General features: G+C 43.7%; 1 protein-coding gene across 24 annotated transcripts in view; it reads right to left on the reverse strand.

Moving 5' to 3' along the window:
• SRGAP3 (SLIT-ROBO Rho GTPase activating protein 3) overlaps nucleotides 1-19,768 on the reverse strand; it is a 415,313-nt gene that overhangs the window by 10,536 nt on the left and 385,009 nt on the right. For 21 of the 24 annotated variants that reach the window (XR_010155079.1, XR_010155083.1, XR_010155080.1 and 18 more), the window contains 3 exons: nucleotides 19,200-19,279; nucleotides 3,237-3,417; nucleotides 1,800-1,949 (listed from right to left, as the gene is read on the reverse strand). Coding sequence is in view for 17 of the 24 variants with exons in the window: in XM_016940386.4 (XP_016795875.1) it covers nucleotides 1,800-1,949; nucleotides 3,237-3,417; nucleotides 19,200-19,279 (411 nt within the window). In the remaining 7 variants the exon portion in view is untranslated. Of the gene's footprint in view, nucleotides 1-1,524; nucleotides 1,950-3,236; nucleotides 3,418-19,199; nucleotides 19,280-19,768 lie in introns of those variants that run through there. The other 3 variants (XR_010155081.1, XR_010155082.1, XR_010155078.1) reach the window with 1 other exon arrangement.

Here is a 19,768-nt window from a genome sequence, read left to right on the forward strand (position 1 = left end):
GCAAAATGCATCTGGTCTACACGCTAAGTCAAGGCCTAGAGGATTCCAACCCTGGAAACGCTTTGGCGATGGTTAGTTGGGCTCATGATACCCTCTGAAGCAGTTCAGACATTTCCATGATTCTGAGGGGCTTCTAATTGGTCTGAAGCTTTGAGGCTTGACTGTACCAAAGTTACCAGCACCCTGCAAGCACAGTTGGGGTCCCCTGGGAACTGAAGACACTCTAACGTTGCCACCCAACCCCCAATCTCCCCAGAAGAGGGCTCCTTCTGTGAGGCTTTTTTGGATCTTGGAAAACTAGTCATTCAAGAGTAAACACTGCATGGCTGGACAGCCCTTTTGTGCATTTGGTACCTTTCCCACTTCAGGGGGGCTCTGGTGCGGTGAAGAGGGGATTAGGTTGTGTTTCAGGAAGGTGAGTTCTTGCCCTGTGTCTGCCGCGTGCTTTCCTGTGTCCTCTCTCAAGCCCACTTTATTAATCTGTGAAGTGGGTTTCAGTAAGATCCTTTGCCCACCCTTTACCTTTGCTTCAAGTGGGTTTGAAAGCACCTTGAAGATAAGAGGTTCTATACACAGGAGATTTGGCTGCATCCTACAGAGGTCACCAAGAGTCTGAAGGGCTAGAAGTGGTGAGGGGAGAGGGAGAGGGACCGTGTGTTGGGAATGGATTATGACTAGGGACCACCAGTGATTCAGATCCTAGTGCCACCAGCCAAGCTAAGCAGTGCTTGTGGGTGTCCCAGCAGGACCAAAGCATAGGTATTGGAAAGGAAGCAGTACTTAGAAAGAAAGAACAAGAACAAAGGAGGTGAGGGCGGGGGACAAGGGAGAGGAAAAGAGAGGCAGAAGATATGGTCCTCCTAGAAGTCAGGGGACCATAACTTCTTTGTCTACCTACGCCAGCCTTCCACTTCCCTGACCTTCTCAATTCCACCATAGTGCCCCGAGCTATCTGCTGAACTGAATGGAATTTGCAGAAAAGAGGCATCAGGATTTTTGCTGAAATAAATTCATAAATTGTGTGTTCCCACTGTGACTGATTTTTTTGGGGTCTATCTGCAAATACCTACATGTGTGGGCTGACCACATGACCCCTCCACTGGAAAAAACATAGAATATGACATTTTGAGAGTGTGACTAAAAAGGCAGTGAGAAACTGTCAGCTTTTCTTTTCTTTTCTTCTTATTTCCTCATTAATTTTTTAAAAAATAACCACATACTTTGGATTATACCTGTTCTCAGAAGGACATGCACAGCTCCTTGCCTGGTAGAAAGGTTATGTGACACAGCCTGGCCCACACATAGGGAGCGAAGAAATTGGTAATACTGCTCCCTCCAAATAAGTGGGTGGAGTCGAGTGTCAATTTCCTTCTCAACACATGAGTAGGTGTGAGTTTTCTGTTTATGTAGTGCGTTTCGGGGAATATGTGAGCTTTACATTTTTAAATATAACAACTCAGTTCTACAACAGAAAGCTGGAAGGAGGTGCAGGAACTGGAGACAGGTAGGAAAAATACTTGCCAATTTGTATCTCTCTCACACATTATTATTTTAAATAAAAAAGCACTGAGTTCCCAACACATGTCTTTCCTCCTCCTCCCGGCAACACAGGCTGGATGGTTCTATACCTGGCCTTCTTGGGCCAATGACAGCCAGCCCGCCCAGTGTGCCCATTTCATTTTGTGGGGAACAGGGGGCTGCAGTAGGCTCCTTCTCTCCTCTCTGCCCTTGTGCTTCTCCCAAATCAGACATGAACAGGATTGACACTAGCAGGGAAAAAATGAATCCGCACATCCTACCGGCCCATCACCCCCCCAAAGCCGTAATCCGAGATGTGCTCCGTGGGGGACTGGAGGTCGTTTTTGGAAGAGGCCTTGTCATCCAGCAATGGCCCACTGCTGGCCTCGCTGTCAGCCTTCTGGCTCAGGCTGTCGGAGAAGGCATCATCCCTGGGGAGAAGACAGACATGAATTGGAGGCACCTTCCCCCAAAGAACCCAGCATATACAGAGCTCCCTGATATGTGTCTGAGGGGCTGAATTAACACAACTTATGGTTACTTTGTGCCCACAGCGCTTGCTAGGCCACTGCCCACTGCGTGCCTTCCCACCACACATGCCCATTGCAACACTCCTGGTCAGTTTCCGCAGCTGGGACCCTCTTCTGTCCCACACCTACCTCCTCCTTTTTTCTCTTCTAGCTTGTTCATTCCCAGGCAGCTCCAGGCTAGGACAAGCTAAATGCTGCAGGGTGTGTTGGAGAAATGGGGGGATAGAGTCCGCAGGCTGAGCACCGAGGGCTGAGTGCTGAGTCTCTGTGTGACTCCATGAGAAATGGCTTCTGGCTAAGCAAGGGAGGAAGAAGCTGCCTCTGCCCCTCACCTCCCCACCCAGGGCTTGGACCACTGTGAGGTGGCTCACCAGCTTGTTGGGGTGCCCTGCCGGCCTCCTTCCACGGCCCTCTGCTGTGGTGACTTGTCCCTGATCTCAGAGGTCTGGGGACTTCGGGAGGCTGCCAAGGGCCCTCCACTATGGCATTCCTCTGGCAGTCTGCTTGGCCCTGGCCTTTTCTCTGGCTGAGACCCCCTCTCTCCCATCACAATGTGGGCTGTTGATCCCCTTCCCTTGAGGCTCAGCTTGGTGGCTGCCTCTATGGTAAATCTGTTCTGCCGAGCCTGACCAGAGCTCCCAAGGAAGGTGTGCACTGGAAGCTTCCATGGCTTTCAAAGGAATGGAAAGTGCAGACTTTTTGTGGTAGGACTAGGCATTTGGGATGCAGGGCTCTTTTTCATTAACCCCTGAAATTATTTTTTTAAAAATAGTACCCTATTAATCAGAAACAAGGGCATGTTTCTGCCCATCCCCTAAGAGAGCTACCTCTGGAGTGTAGAACCGTAGGCAGGGGAGGCCTAGGAGGTGGAGGCACATGGCAAGATTCCCTGGATACTGAGAGTCCTGGTGGGTGATGGCAAACCCTGGGGGCTGTCAGCTGCATCAGGATATAGGCCAGAGGCACCCAACACCGTTTCTGTGTGCTCAGAAGGAGGAATTTGGATATCTGTTAAGTGGATCACCATTTAAAGGGAAGTTAGATATTACCCATTGTTAGAGAAGAACAAGCGTATGATATCAAGGAGGGCAAATTGCTGGCATACAAGCTAGCACTCCCCTACGGTGCCCATCCCAGACATCACTAATCTATTTCGGCATTCTTCACAGAAGTCTCGACTCCACTCACATGTCCTGTACAACTATGTACTGATGGGGGATGAGTCCATCCACGCCGTTGTGCCGGCCCTCCCACCAGTCCTCCGAGGCGCGGTGGTACAGGAGCAGCGAGGCCCCCTTCTTGAAGGATAGCTCACGCGGGGACCGCCCCATGTAGTCAAACTTGGCGATAGCCTCGATCTGCTCCACTTCTAGAAGGAAATCAAGGGAAAAAGCGTCTCTGAGGTCAGCAAAGTGGCAGCTCAGGAGCCTCACTCAGATGGCCCTGGCTTCTCTGGGGAAGGATAGACTGCACAGCTGGTGAGAACATGGACAGAACGCCTGGTGGGCTGGGGCTCAGGACCCTGGGGTCCTAGACTCAGTTCCACTCTCCACCCTGCAACCTCAGGCAAACCATCAAACCCTCAAAATGTAAAGAGGGAGCTGATACATGCTCCTTTTCCACTGCCCTTCTTGTTCTCTACTTTTTAATGCTCATTAAGACAATATTGTAGAATTTTCGTTTTCTTCTACCCCTTAACACAAGTTCTATTAATATTTCTATTTTTCTATGCACCCTTTTCCTCTTTGTCATTTATAATACTTTTAGTAATTTTTAATCTTTTGAGAGGCCACATCATGTATGCAGACTCTAACCTGCAAAATCCGATACAGGATTTTAAGGGTACCCAGACTCTTCAAAGCTCATTGTTAAGGACTGAACTGTGTCTGCCTCAAATCTATATGTTGAAGCCCTCACCCACAACGTGACTGTATTTTAGGGGCTTTAATTAATGTAATGAGGTGATTAAAGTTAAATGAGGTCATAATGGTGGGGTCATAATCCTAGTGCTGGTGTCTTTATAAGAGGAACAGAGGCTGGGCGTGGTAGCTTATGCCTATAAGCCCAACACTTCGGGAGGCTGAGGCAGGAGGATCGCTTGAGTCCAGGAGTTTGAGACCAGCCTGGGAAATATAGTGAGACCTCATTTCCAAAAAAAAAAATTTTTTTTAATTAGCTGGGCGTGGTAGCACATGCCTGTGGTGCCAGCTACTCTAGGGCCCGAGGCAGGAAGATCACTTGAGCCTGGAAGGTTGAGGCTGCAGTGAGCCATGATCATGCCACTGTACTCCAGCTTGGGTGACAGAGCAAGACCCTGTCTCGAAACAAACAAAAGTTCTTGTACAAAAGTGCATAGCTTAGTACAGATATTCATGAGGTATTCGGTTGACAGCAGCTGTCATGACTGTGATTATAATTATTAATGGATTTGGCCTATGGGATGGGTCCAGAGAAGAGATGTTAAACTGCAGAGAGTTTAAGTGGTTTAAACTGCATGGTTTAAGGACCATACAACTAGTGATATTTGGGGAAGAGACTTTTTGGGGAACAGGGGATTGTGCCTACAGTTTATTCCACCTGTTTTATAGTTTCTACCCTAAGAAGTGTCCATATGTGGTAGAAAACTGATTTTGTATAGGTATTAATGTTTTAATATTTTAAAGTAAGCACAAAGAGGTTTAACATTATAATTCTTACTTTTTTTTTATTTTAATAGAACAAAAGAGTAACAAAAGCAACCCCTGCTCTCTCTCTAGCCTGTAGATAGCTTCTCCATGCTGAGCTTTCTTGGGGCTCTCTATCTGCTCCATTCACTGTGGACAATCTCGTCTTCATCGATCTATTCATCCACCTGTCCATCACATAGTTAAGCTCAGAACATTTGGCTTTACCCTTTTTTAGTTGTGTGACCTTGGGATACTTAGTTTTTCTTTCTATGCCTCAGTTTCCTCATCTGTTAAATGGAAATGGTAATAAATAGAACCTATCTTACAGGGTTATTAGAAGGATTAAGTGAGTGAATATACATGAAGTGCTTGCAACAGTGTCTGGCACATAGTACCCTATAAGAGTTACACACATGTTGTTACCAGAGGCTGGTGCACTTCTAAGGGCCACGGATGGCATGGAAAATCAAAGAGCAGGAGGAGGAAACTCCCTTGTTCACTCCCCATCACTCCCCACCACACACATGCACCAGGGCTCCCCTCTGGAAGCAATTGGCTCAAGAAGACCATGCTTGTGTCCCCATGAGATGCAGTGGCTTTGGGATGTATTTAGCTCTTAGTGACTGAGGCAGCCTTCTGCAGGGAGCAGGCCTCAAACAGTCAAGTCAGCTTCCCCAGCTAGCTACCTGACAAATGTCTTTAAATGCTATTCTAACCTGGGTGTTGGGAGAGAAGGAAGGAGGGAAGGAGGTGGGGAAATGACAGCACCACTAAATGGGTCAGATTAACTCAGATCTTGACTCAGAGTCACATTCTCAGTAAAACAAACAGAGATCTTGGTCCTTCTCTCTGCAGCATCTTTGAATCTCACATCCGGCCGTGTGCTGGAACTGCCTACTAGCCCATCTGCCTGCCTCGTTACAAGAGTCAGAAAGGCCGGAGGGTTTGCAAGGGCAGGAGCTGAGCCCAGACAGCTGCGTGCTCCTGGGTTCGCCCAGGGACTTCCTCTGACCCAGATTCCCCAAACTAAGAAAGGCGCTGACCTAAGCAGAGGTTTGCTGATACTCAGAGGGGCACAGAGGGGCTGCCTCCGGTTTCTGCCTTTACCATCACCAGAGCCTCCAGCAGTCACTGGACACAGCCTGAAGTTGAAAGAGTGGGGCAGCAGGGGCAGCAGAAAATGTGAGGGAAAGAAAACAGGAGGAACAGGGCTGAACCTCCAGCTCAGAGAAAGCACGTGTGTTTGCAGACGTCGTTACATAAGTGTGTGTGGTGGAAACAGTAATAACAGCTCCCATTGATTACTAAGTCTGTTATTTGGGCTTCTCGTGCCTGAAACAGAATATGTTTCTCCCCCTCATCACTCTCCCACACTCTGTTACCCAAACTTACTTCATTCCCTCATCTTCCCCATCTCAGGAAACAGAACTGCTGTCTACCTGCTCACCCAGGCCAATGCCCTGGCATGGCTCTGCACACCTCATCCATTAGCGACTCCTTCAGAGTGTCCCCTGGATCTGACCATGGCTCACCACCTCCCATGCCACCCTCTTCACTTTCATACTTGCTTAGGTAGAGCTGCTTCTCCCCACAGCAGCCTAGAGGGTCCTTTACAGTCATACAATCACATCATGAAACTCCCCTGTTCAAAATCCTCAGAAGGCTTCCCATGGATGCTGGAACAAAATCCCAGTGTCTTACCACTGCTCATAAGGCCCTCTAGGATCCCAATCGCAGAGACCTCTGAGACCTCATCTTCTCTGTCTCTCTCTCTCCTTCACTAGCTCAATCTGCTCTTGCCTCACTAACCTTCTTGATGTTTTTCCTCCAACATCCTAGTATGACATTTTTAAAACACAAAGTAAAATTGAAAGAATTTCACAGTGAACATGCATGGAACACAACTAAATTCCGCTATGCACATTTTACGATGCTAGATGTATCATATATCTATCCACCCCTCTATCCGTCTTATTTTTTAATGATTTTTAAGTTATAAACATCAGTATATTTTATCTCTAAACACTTCAGCATAAATATTCATAGAGGTTTTTTTTTTCTTTTTCTTGAGACAGGGTCTCACTCTGTCACCCAGGCTGGAGTGCAGTCGTGCAATCACAACTCACTGCAACTTGAACCTCCTGAGATCAAGCAATTCTTCCACCTCAGCCTCCTGAGTAGCTGGGACCACAGGCACATGCCGCCATGCCCAGCTAATTTTTTAAGTTTTTGTAGCAACGGGGGGGTCTCACTATGTTGCCCAGTCTGGTCTCGAACTTCTGGACTTGAGCGATCCTCCTTCCTTGGCCTCCCAAAGTGCTGGGATTACAGGCGTGAGCCACCACCCCCAGCTACAGAGCCTTCTTGATGCTTTTAAAACATGACAAGTGTCTTCCCTTTACAGGGCCTTTGTACTTCCTATTGCTTCTCCCTGGGATGCCTTTCTGCCAGATCTTTGCATTCATCCACACTCAACAAATATGTATTAATGCTATGTGCCGTTTGCTAATTTCATTCAGGTCTGTACTCAAATGTCATTGCCTTACCAAGGCCTTTCCCAGCCGCTCCCAACTACAAGAGCCCCAACTGCCAAATCACTTTCTAACACCTTCTCTTGCTTTATGTCTCTTCATGGCACTTATCACAACCTGAAATTTATGTGTGTGTGTATGATGTGTGTATTTATGTGTTTGTGGTATGGGTGTGTGTATATATATACATATATATATGTATATATACACATACATATACATACACATATGTGTATATGTACACACATATAATTTTGAAACTTTACTATCAATCTTTCCTACCAATGTGTGGGTACCATTAGGACAGAGATTTTCTTTTCTTTCCTACTGTATTCTGACTCCTAGAACAGACCCTAGGACAAACAGGCACTCAATACATATTTATTGCTTGCATGAACAAATTAAGCTTTTACTGGTACCAGGTGTTCTACTTACATTATCACATTTAATCCCATAACAACATTTGAGGCACTACCCTCATTTCATAGATGAGGGAACTGAAGCTGGGTTGAATGATGGGCCTAGGGTTGGGTCACACCAGTAGATACAGTGATGAGCTAACATCTGAGCTCAGGTCCCAGACATCATTAATAGAGGCTTCTAGATGTTTTTGAATTGTGCTAAGCTTATTCCCGCCACAAGCTCTTTGCATCTGTACAGTGTAAATTGACTATATAGATATACAATGCTCTGTGTTTGATGCAATTCAACTCCTGTGTATTGAGAGGCTAATTGTACCAGGTAAAAACCCTGTGGGCTCTACAGTGAGGGAAGAGATGAACAGCCCAGCCCCTGAGCTAGAGGAGAGGTTGAGACTGTCTCAGTAGGGGCCTGGCTGGAGTCACATTTTAGAAAAATCACTCCCGTGGCAAAGCAGAGCAGTGGAGGGATTGGAGGGGAGAGGCTGGAGGCAGCAGTGGTTCAGAGGCTGCTACACTGGTGCAGCCTCTGAACTAGCATGGGCTAGACATGGGCTCTTCCGGAGATGAAAAGACATGTTGAAGCTTTGCTTTTATTTCAGAATCTGAAGGTTGGACATTTATCCTTCTCTACCCATCAAATCCCTCCCTCTAGCCATGCCATTCCAGAGAACTCTGTTATAGGTCATGAGTCCTGCCTGCATGAAAGAGGGGATGGCTCCATTCCTCTCAATACCGCTTATGTCCCTCTGCCTACCCCACCCCCTACTTCATCCCCAGAAGTGAGAACACTAATCTCATGCAACCAGTTTACTAGAGGCCAAGTCACTGTATCAAAGGCTGAGAATGTGGGTGTACCTTCCCTTCTCCCTCACCCTCCCTGTGATGAGAGTAATGACAGAAGCCAGGGCCTGTTTACAGGGTCCCTCTTTTCTCCCCTTCTCACTCATGACCTTGGGTTCTTTCTTTGCATTCGGTGGTGGCACCAGCTGATATTGAGATTTAGATTTAATTTAAAAGGAAAGGAGTGAGACCAACCTCTGGGATGACAGCATGAAGAGCTCCCCAGGGAAACTCGAGAAAAAATATAAAAAGAAAAAGAAAAAGAAATATTTCAAGCCCCTGGAAATGGTCCTAAGGGCAAAAAGCAAATGAAGAAACATCTATTCAAGAAAATCTATAAAAATTTAGTGAGAAAGGTGAAAATCTCTGTTACTTGAACCAAGACTGCTCCCTCCCTCTACCCCTGCTCCAAGCTTGGGGAGATGGAGGCTCCAACCCGGATGACTGCAGTCAAGCACACAGGGCTTCCTCTCCCTTTACCACCTTCTAGTCACAGGGCTTTCTTCCTGGAAGGAGCAGGAGCTCAGTGATTCTCATCCTGCTCCCACTACCTGTTGCTGAGGCTAAGTCCCAGGTGAGTGGAGTGGAGAGACCAGGGCTTCATTCTTTCACACAACCCCTACTCATGGAATGGTGGCTGTACTTTGGGCATGGCACCACTGAAAATGTGGGGGTTCTATCAACCTTGCCCCAGCTTGTGAGGTGGTGGTTGCATGGCAGGAGAGGGAAGTTAAGAGGGTCTCTGGCTGCCCCTCCACAAAGCACTCAGCGGGGACATCACTCAGAAGATGCCATTGTCTCCATCCCCAGTCTCAGAGTCCTGGCTCAGAGATTTTCCCATGGGGGAGAACCATCCCGTAAAACAGACAGCTCCTAATCTTATCCCAAAGGAATTGACTTCAGTTGCAACAGAGCTTGGAGAAGTTCAAGTTGAAGGGGACTCTCAAGAACAGTGGAGGTCGTGTTGAAGGGCAATCCAGTGATGGTTCATGAATTTAATGAATATAGAAGCTAGACTATAACCCAGATAGTTAGCAGAGGAGAACCAGGGAATAAGACAGCCAGGAGAAGAACTCCTGGGATCAGAACAAATATCAAACATTGACTTCAGAAACTATCCCTACAATGGGGACAGAACTTGACTGCATTAATCTGTAGAGCAATTTAGGACCAAGGGCACTGCTGAAAGAATAGCAATCATCCAGCAATTAGTAGAGATTAACAGCCGGAAAGGATCAGGGAAAGAGACTTCTACCAAACCCACTGTCATCTCAGGGAAGGAGAACCCTACCAAAACCACTGTCATCCCACAGAGCAATATTTCCATATGTCACTGAAATTAAGCTAGTATAAATAGAAGCTCATTCAAATAAGATGTATATGGTAAACCTTAGAGAAACTGCTAAAAAATAACTCAAAAATAGTAAGAGCAGAATACTGGTTGTCAGAGGCTAGGAAGGAAGGGGAGGGGATATGGGGAGCGATTGCTCAACAGGTACAATGTTAGAGTTAGTTAGGATAAATAAGTTCTGGTGTGCTATTTTACAGTAGGTTGACTATAGTTAACAATAATGTATTGTATGTTTCAAAATAGCTGGAATAGAGGAGATTTTGAATGTTCACACCACAAAGAAACAATATATTTATAACATGATGAATATACTGCTTACCCGAATTTAATCATTACACAATGTATGCATGTATTGCAATATCACGTTGTATCCAATAAATATGTCCAATTATCTGTCCACCAAAAATTAAATAAAACTTCCAAAAATAACTCAAAAATATAGTGAAAACATCATTAAAGAAGTTTAAATGCTATATTAGAAAATATTCACTAAATGCTATGTTAGAAAATATGCAAAAGAAATCGGTAAAGAAGGAATAGAGGAACAAAAAAGATATGAGACACACAGAAAACAAAAAGTAAAATGGCAGACAAAAATCCAACTATATAAGTGGTAATATTAAATGTGAATGGATTAAACAATCCAATTAAAATGCAGAGATGATCAGACTGGATAAAATAACATAATTTAAAAGACACACTTTAGATTCAAAGATACAATTAGAGTGAAAGTGAAAGGATGGAAAAATATATTATACAAACTGGAACCACAGGAAAGCTAGAATGACTATACTAATATCGATAAAATAGACTTTAAAACTAAAAATACTGCTAGAGATAAATGGCAGCATTTCCTAATGATAAAAATTTTGATCTACCAAGATAAAAACAATTATAAACAAAATGTACCTAATAAAAGATTAGCAAAATACATGAAGCAAAAATGGACAAAAACAAAGAAAGAAATAGAAAATTCAAAAATAATTGTTAGAGACTTCAATACCCCATTCTCAATAACGGAAAGAACAACTAGACAGAAGATCAAAGAGGAAATAGAAGACTTAAACAACACTATAAACCAACTAGACCTAACAGGCATGTATAGAACACACCACTCAGCAAGAGACTATACATTCTTTCTAACTGCACATGGAACATTCTCTTGGGTATGCCCTAGGCTAGTCCATAAAACTAACCTCAATAATTCAAAATCATACAAACAATACAAAATGTGTTCTTCTACCACAGTAGGATAAAATTATTGATTTCTTCTATAGAAGAAGTTTCTTCTAAAGTAGGAATCAATAGCAGGAAAAAAACTGGGAAACTGACAAATAGGCAAAAATTACACAGCATACTGCTAAATAACTAATGGTTGAAGAAAAAAATCAAAAGAGAAATCTTTGAGATGAATGAAAATGAAGATACAACATATCAAAACTTATGGGATGCAGCTAAAGCAGTGCTTAGAAGGAAATGTATGACTGTAAATGCCTATATTAGGGAAAAAAAAACAAACCTCAAATCAATAACCTAAACTTCCACCTTAAGACACTGGAAAAAAAAGTGCAAACTAAACCTAGAGCTAGCAGAAGGAAGGAAATAATAAAGATTAGAGCAGAAATTAATAAAATAGAGAATAGAAAAACAATAGAGAAAATCATGAAACCAAAAGCTGGTTCTTTGAAAAGATCAATGAAATTGACAAGCCATTAGCTAAATAAACCAAGAAAACATGAGAGAGGATTCAAATGATTAGAATCAGCTATGAAAGAGGGGACGTTACTACCATTATTTTACAGGAGAAAAAGGATCATAAAGAAGTACTATGAACAATTATATGCCAACAAGTTGGATATCTTAGATGAAATTAATAAATTCCTAGAAAGAAACAAACTATTGAAACTGACTTAAGAAGAAAAAAAAAATGAATACACTTATAACAAGAGATTGAATCAATCATCAAAAAACTACCCACAAATAAATGCCCAGGCCCAGATGGCTACATTGTTGAATTCTACCAAACATTTAAAAAAGAATGAGTAATAATTCCGTATAAAGTCTTCCAAAAACTAGAAGAGAAGGGAACACTGCTCAACTAATTTCACCAGGCAAGTATTACCCTGATACCAAAACCAGACAAAGATATCACAAGAAAACTACAGACCAGTATTTCTTATGAATATGGATACAAATATCCTCTACAAAATGCCAGCAAACCCGGCCAGGCACGGTGGCTCATGCCTGTAATCTCAGCACTTTGGGAGGCAGAGCTGGGCGGATAACTTGAGGTCAGGAGTTTGAGATCAGCCTGCAATATGGCAAAATCCTGTCTCTACTGAAAATACAAAAAATTAGCCTGGTATGGTATCGGGCACCTGTAATCTCAGTTACTCTGGAGGCTGAGGCAGGAGAATCACCTGAACCCAGGAGGCAGAGGTTGCAGTGAGCCAAGATTGCGCCACTGCACTACAGCCTGGGTGACAGAGTGAGATTCCATCTCAAAACAAACAAACAAACAAACAAACAAACAAACAAACAAATCACTAGCAAGCCAAATGCAGTAGCATAAAAAGAACTATGCTCCATGCACAAGTGGAATTTATCCCAGGACTGCCAAATTGGTTTAACATCTAAAAATAATTAATGTAATGCATCTTATCAGTAAAATAAAAAACAAAAATCACACAATCATCTTAATAGATGAAGAAAAAGCACTGACAAAATCTAATATCCTTTCAAGATAAAACACTCAACAAACTAGGAATAGAAGGGAACTTCCTCAACCTGACAAACGGCATCTATGAAAAACCCACAGCTAACATCATACGTAACAGTGAAATACTGGATGCTTTCCCCATAAGATCAGGAGTTAGACAAGGATGTTCACTCTCATCACTTCAGTGTTGTACTGGAGATTCTAGCTGGGCCAATTGGGCAAGAAAAAGAAATAAAAGGTATCCAAACTGGAAAAGAAGTAAAAATATATCTATTCATAGACAATATAATCTTATATATTAAAAAAATAAGGACATCACTAAAAACTATTTGACTGGATGAACAAGTTCAGCAAGGTTGCAGGATACAAGAACAATATATTAAAATCAATTATATTTCCATACACTCATAATGAACAATTCAAAAGTGAAATTAAGAAAACAATTTCACTTACATTAGCATAAAAAGAATAAAATACAGAGGAATAAAGCACTGACAAAATCTAATATCCTTTCAAGACAAAAGGATAAAAGGCACTCTGTAGTTGCCACTCTGGCAACTACAAATCATTGTTGAAAAAAATTAAAGATCTAAATAATTGGCAAAACATCCTGTGTTTATGGATCAGAAGACTTAACACTACTAAGAGGGTGATATTTCCAACTGACCTATAGATTTAATGCAATCCCTATCAGAATCCTGGCTAACTTCTTTGTAGAAATTGACAAGCTGATTCTAAAATTCATACGTAATCACAAGAAACCCAGAATAGCCAAAACAATCTTGAAAACGAAGGACAAAGTTGGAGGACTTAAACATCCCAATTTCAAAGCTTACTACAAAGCAACAGTAATGAAGACAGTATAGTACCCACACAGAGATAGACATATAGGTCAGTGGAATAGCATTGCAAGTTCAAAAATAAACCCATACACCTATAGTCAAAGGAATTTTTTTAACAAGGGTGCTAAGACCATTCAATGTGGAAAAGAATAATTTTGTTCAACTAATAGTGCTGGGACAACTGGAGAGCCACATACAAAGGAATAAAGTTTGACCATTACCTTATGCCAAAATTAACTCAAAATAGATCAAAGATCTAAATGTAAGACCTAAAACTCTAAAACTCTTAAAAGAAAATACAGGACTACATCCTCATGAACTTGGATTCGGCAAAGGCCTCTTAGATATAACACCAAAAGCACGCGCAACAAACGAAAAAATAGATGAATGGAACTCAGTCAAAATGAAATACTTTCGTGCTTCAAAGGGTATCACCAATAAAAAGGCAAGCCACAGAATGGGAGAAAATATTTGGAAATTGTATATCTGATAAGGGACTTAGATCTAGAATATATAAAGAGCTGTTATGATCTAGAATATATAAAGAGCTGTTACAACTCAATAATAAAAAGGCAAATAACCAAATTTATAAATGGGCAAAGGATCTGAAGAAAAATATACAAGTGACCAAAAAGCACATGAAAAGATGATGAACGTTATCAGTCATCAGAGAAATTCAAATCCAAACCTCAATAAGATACAACTTCACACCCACTAGGATGGCAAGAATCAAAAAGTCAGATAGTAACAAGTGCTAGCAAGGATATGGATAAATTGGAATCCTCATACACTGATGATGATATTGCAAAATGGTGCGGTCATTTTGGAAAACAGTCTGGCAGTTTCTTAAATGACTGACACAGAGTTAGCATATGACCCAGCAATTCCACTCCTGGGTATATACTCAAGAGAAATGAAAACTTCTGACTATACAAAAACTTGCACACACATGTTTGCAGCAGTATTATATCATAGCTGAAAAGTAGAAACAACCCAAATGTCCATCAATTGACAAATGGATGAACAAAGTCTGGCATTTTCATGTGATGGAATATTATTCAGCCATCAAAAATTAAGTACTAATTCATGCTACAGCATGGCTGAACCTAGAAAACTGTGCTAAGAGAAAGGCCACATATTATATAATTCCATTTATATAAAATGTCCATAATAGACAAATCCATAGAGACAGTGGGTAGATTTACAGTTGCATTGACTAGGGCTGGGAGAAATGTGGGGGGTAGGGATGGGAGGGTGTAAGGAGTGATAGCTAAAGGGTACAGGGCTTCTTTTCAAGATGATGAAAATGTTCTCAAATTGACCATGGTGACGGTTGCACATATCTGTGAATACACAAAAAAATCACTCAGCTGTACACTTTAAAAGGGTAAATTGTGTGGTGTGTGATCTATAACTCAATAAAGTGGTTTTAAGAAGAAGGCAGGGTCCTTCGTAGGTATAAGGCCTGAGCCAAATGCCGCAAGCCAGTTTACCATGTTTATTACTAGGGATTAGGAGCAGACACCAAGTATAAGAAATTGGCCACTGTTCTTTTTTTCTATTGTTCTTAATTTCTTATGAAAAGGAGTGGGCTGGGCGCGGTGGCTCACACCTGTAATCCCAGCACTTTGGGAGGCTGAGGCAAGCAGATCATGAGGTCAGGAGACTGAGACCTGCCTGGCCAACATGGTGAAACCCCGTCTCTACTAAAAAATACAAAAATTAGCTGGGCATGGTAGCACATGCCTCTAATCCCAGCTACTCGAGAGGCTGAGGCAGGAGAATCGCTTGAACCAGGGAGTCGGAGGTTGCAGTGAGCCGAGATCACACCACTTTACTACAGCCTGGCAACAGAGCGAGCCTCTGTCTCAAAAAAAAAAAGAAAAAAGAAAAAGGAAAAGAAAAGGAGTGGCTATGACTCCACAACTGGGGTGTTTGTGCATAAATGGACTAATGTCATTTTGATACCATCAAAAACCTCACCTTAATACACATGACATGGATGAATCTCAGAATATTATGCAGAGTGAAAGAGGACAGAGCCAAACAACTGTATTCTGTACAATACCATTTATATGAAATTGTAAACAGACCAACGGGGAGGAGTCAAAGGTAACCTCAAAAATTTCAGGAAAATATCAGTAAGAGAATGGTGGCACAATTATAATTGAAAATGGACATATCACCCATATGAACATGCCTCTGTCACTGATTTTAGTGGTTTTATAATCTAATAATCTTGTTTCTCATTTAGCTTCCAATTAATAAAGTTGTTAGTGACAGGCTGCCTTCATTTTTTCATTTAGTCAAGGATCCTTGGCCTAACCATGGTTTCTTTATATAAATCTTGGAGACCAAAGAGCAAGCACTATGGAATTTCCAGACTTATCAGACTCAAGACAGGAGACTAGGCATCAGTTGGGTATAGAATCTTTTTTTTTTTTTTTTTTTTTTTTTGAGACAGGACCTTGTTCTGTCACTCAGGCTGGAGTACAGTGGCACAATCATGGCTCACTGCAGCCTCAACCTCCCTGGGCTTAAGTAATTCTCCCACTTCAGCCTCATGAGTTGCTGGGACCACAGGCATATGCCACCATGCCTGGCTAATTTTTGTATTTTGGTTTTTTTTGTAGAGACGGAGTTTCACCATGTTGCCCAGGCTGGTCTCGAATTCCTGGGCTCAAGTGATCTGCCCACCTCAACTTCCCAAAGTGTTGGGGTTACAGGTGTGAGCCACCACGCCCAGTTGGTACAGAATCTTTGAGACAAGAAAGGCAACAGATACACAAACAACTAAATTGTTCCTGCAATTTGGCATTCATTGGCTGATTCATGCATGGCAAAGACCTGGACTCATGGTTCTCTGCCTGATTTGACCTTCGAGGCCTGCTGGATTCCATTCATACCGGGTGCTGTCAAGAGCAAAGAAGACAGATATTGATGATCCCCTAAATGAAATGTCTAAGAGGAAACAGGTAAACAAATCAGGAGGTTTCGGTTGCCAATGACCAGTAACTGCCAATGCCAGTTAGGTCAAGAAAATTCTCCAGGACTCAGTTTTTCTATCAGGATTAGGAAGGATGTCTGTTTGATACAGAGTCCATTGATGTTTCTTATCCACCTCCCTGTCCCAGGCACTGTGCTAGGCTCCTTCACATATGTCACCTCATTTTAACCCATGCCATAATTTGCTTGGTGCTGTCATTCCCATTTTATAGATAAGGAAATAGAGGCCAGAGGTGATGTGGCTTGCCTCAGATTACATGACCATAAGGACTCCCTCTGTGCTTCAACTCCAGGTCTCTTTTTTCTGAGCACAGTGACCCCTTGAGTCTCTGCAGCTCACTATTCTGCCACTGTTTGGCCAGGGATGGCAACAATGTAACATTTAGAAAATGCAATTGATTTTCCACCAAAGAGTGCCCCTGATTCAATACCCCCCACTAATACACACAGGATACTTTGAGAGCCTTCAGGGAACATGAAACTGGCTCTTCCAGCCTGTGGCTGCTTCCTTCCCAGAATGATTTTTCCTGCCTTTGTCATTCCCAGAAACCAGCAGCCTTACAAAGAACAAAAAGAAGAAAGACCATCTCGGAGGGGGACCCAAAGCTCTGACTCATGCATTCTGGGGGCCACTGTGAACCTTTACCCCGAGAAGGGGGAGGCAGCACTTTTTGGGGGGTGGTTCTTATGGGGATGAAGCCCCACTGGGTGAGTCCCATGGCTGCTTCTTCGCTGACCCAGCAAGCCCTATTCTCTCTGTCCCTCCTCATCTTCAGTCCTGGTGTCCAGAGAAGCCTTCTGCCCATCAGCCCAAGGAGCTGTGGAAAAACCAGCAAAGGGACTGACAGGGACCTCAGCCCCCAGGAAGGCAGGTGCTTCGGTCAAGACAAAGGAGAGGAAATGACAGGAGTAGGAGAGAGAGAGAGAGCAAGCTAGAGGGAGAGATAAAGAGACGGACAGAAGGAGATCCAGAAATAAAAAGAGCAACAGATGGAGAGGACAGGGTGGGGGCTGTTAAAAGGGATAGAGGGAGGGGGAGAACTGGAGGTGGTCGGCAGAAGAAAAAAAGGAGGAAAGAGAAAAGCAAATCACCAGGAATAAGCAGAAGGTGGCGGCCTTCACATCTCCAAACAAAGCCTCTGCAGGACACATTCCTCGGTTCAGGATGACTTTAGCCTCTCAGGAGTCTGATCAAGCTGAACGTGATATCTGGATTTGCTTTTCTGTTCCTGTGACCCGGGTCTGACCCATTAGCTCCCTCTCAGGCCATGGGGACTGGATCATGACTGGGTGCATGACTCAAGGCAGTCCAATGAGACGCCATCCCAGGACCTCTCTTGGAATCATTATAGAAAGGAAGCCCTTTTCCATTGAGAGTTTGGGTAAGATGATGGTGAAAGCCTGGAATTGCCAGAGACCACTGCACCGGAAGATCCTACATGAGAATGAAACCAGCACAGAGGGAAGCAGAACAAGAAGACAGAGACAAAGTGCTGACAAAAATCACCCTTGCTCCTGGATCCAGCTGTGCCTGAAGCCATCCCAACCCTGGGACTTTTCAGGTATAGGAACTTACTCTCTTTTAAGCTTAAGTTGATTTGAGTTGGGGGTTCTGTCATTAGCAACTGAAATAGTCCTACTAGAATGTGAAAACCCATCTGTCAGTCTTGTCTCTTTTACCAGTTCCCAGAACTGTCACCTGAATGCCTGCCCTGCTCTCCTGACAAATGTGGTGGCCAACATGACCTGGTCCCACAAAAGAAACACAAAGGACAAGTAAGAGGACTGCTAAGCCATGATGTTTAAAAAGGAAAACTATCCCAGGTGCTTGGTGCATCCTGGGCCGTATTCTAACTTTCAAGGGTCCTAGGCCCTTTTGCCTGCATGGGTCTCTTCCTCCGTTCAAAAAACAGTTAAAAATTATATTTTACAACTGCATTAGTATAAAGACAAATATAATCCAGACTGGATATTGTGTTCATTTTTTTTCTGATTTTAAAAGAAATTAAAACATTTTAGTGGACCTCTACAAGCAGCATGGGCCCTTGGCACTATGCCTACTCTGCCTGACGGATAAGTTGGCATATGGTTCAGATTGCTTGTCTACACAGTCCAGTTTCCCTAGAGACTAGTCCGACTCTCTTCTCCTTGTCTGGAAGGGGTGGAGGAATCTGGAGAAAGGTCTTGACTGGCCTTTCTCTCTCCCTCTCTCTCACCACGCATTTCCCAGGATCATCACCCTTTGATTTCATCTCCAGGGTGCCCAATGCACCAGACACACCTGTAATCTGGCATTATCGCTTTGCACCATGAGAAGCTACTTCCAACCTGTCAAGATCTGGTGACAGACTGGGAGTTCCTCGAGGACCGACGTCTTGTTCATCCCTGTGCCCAAGTCCCAGCACAGGCTTGGCACACAGCAGACCCTCAAAGGGGAAGGATGGAGGAACATAGCTTGCTTTCTACTTAGGGAACTCATGTCTCTTAGGATTTGTACCTGGGCCAGGCAGGACACATTAAGGAATGAAGTGGGCTAGGTGTGGGGTGTCGTGAACACAGCGTGAGCCTATGAGGATCTGCTCTGTGTCAGGCCCATGCCAGGACTTGGGGCATGCCATGAAGGTTTTTCGGGGTCTTCATCTATTCTGAAGGACAGATGGCTGACTTGGAAAGCTGAAGAGGTCTATGTGGGCCAGCCCTGTGGTTGGGCTGACAAAAGTCAGCGTGAGAGGCCCCAGGAAGAATCCCTTGTCCCCAGGATCCCCCTCACTCACCTTCATCGCTGGTATGAGGCTCAGTGCCATTGTCATGGTCAACTTCATCGATGGCCCCTGGCTCGCTGTGTGGGCTGTCACTGCAAGGAAACACGGGAATGGGACTCACTGCGGGGGGTTATCTACCCTCACAGCACCTTCAGCCTCTCATGCCAGTCCAGTTGGCCTCTGGGCCCTCCCGCAGCTCAGATGCAGGCCTATACCATCCTATCTTTTCCATGTGACCACTCCGGGGACCTTCCTAATCAGAAAACTACTCCCAGCCTCCTCCTTGCGAAGCTTCCCAAATATCTCCCCCAGTGCCCTCCTAGCCCTGGAATTTGCTGAGCTGTCTTCTTGGTGAAGTCTGTCAATGCTTACATGTTCTGTAAGATCCAGAGGGCAGTGGTAAAACCCCAGCATTTACAATCAGAAGGACCACAGGCCAGAACAAGAAGAACCCTTTGAAGTACCATGAGTTATTTCATCTGGCCTGACTCTCTTGTCTTATAGCTGAGGTGACATATCCCAGGAGGTAAGATGAAGCTAACAAGGGCTGCCCTGTCTTTCTGCATGCAAAAGCCCCGACT

The sequence above is a fragment of the Pan troglodytes genome, chromosome 2 (assembly GCF_028858775.2).
Source record: "Pan troglodytes isolate AG18354 chromosome 2, NHGRI_mPanTro3-v2.0_pri, whole genome shotgun sequence".
Classification (NCBI taxonomy): domain Eukaryota; kingdom Metazoa; phylum Chordata; class Mammalia; order Primates; family Hominidae; genus Pan; species Pan troglodytes.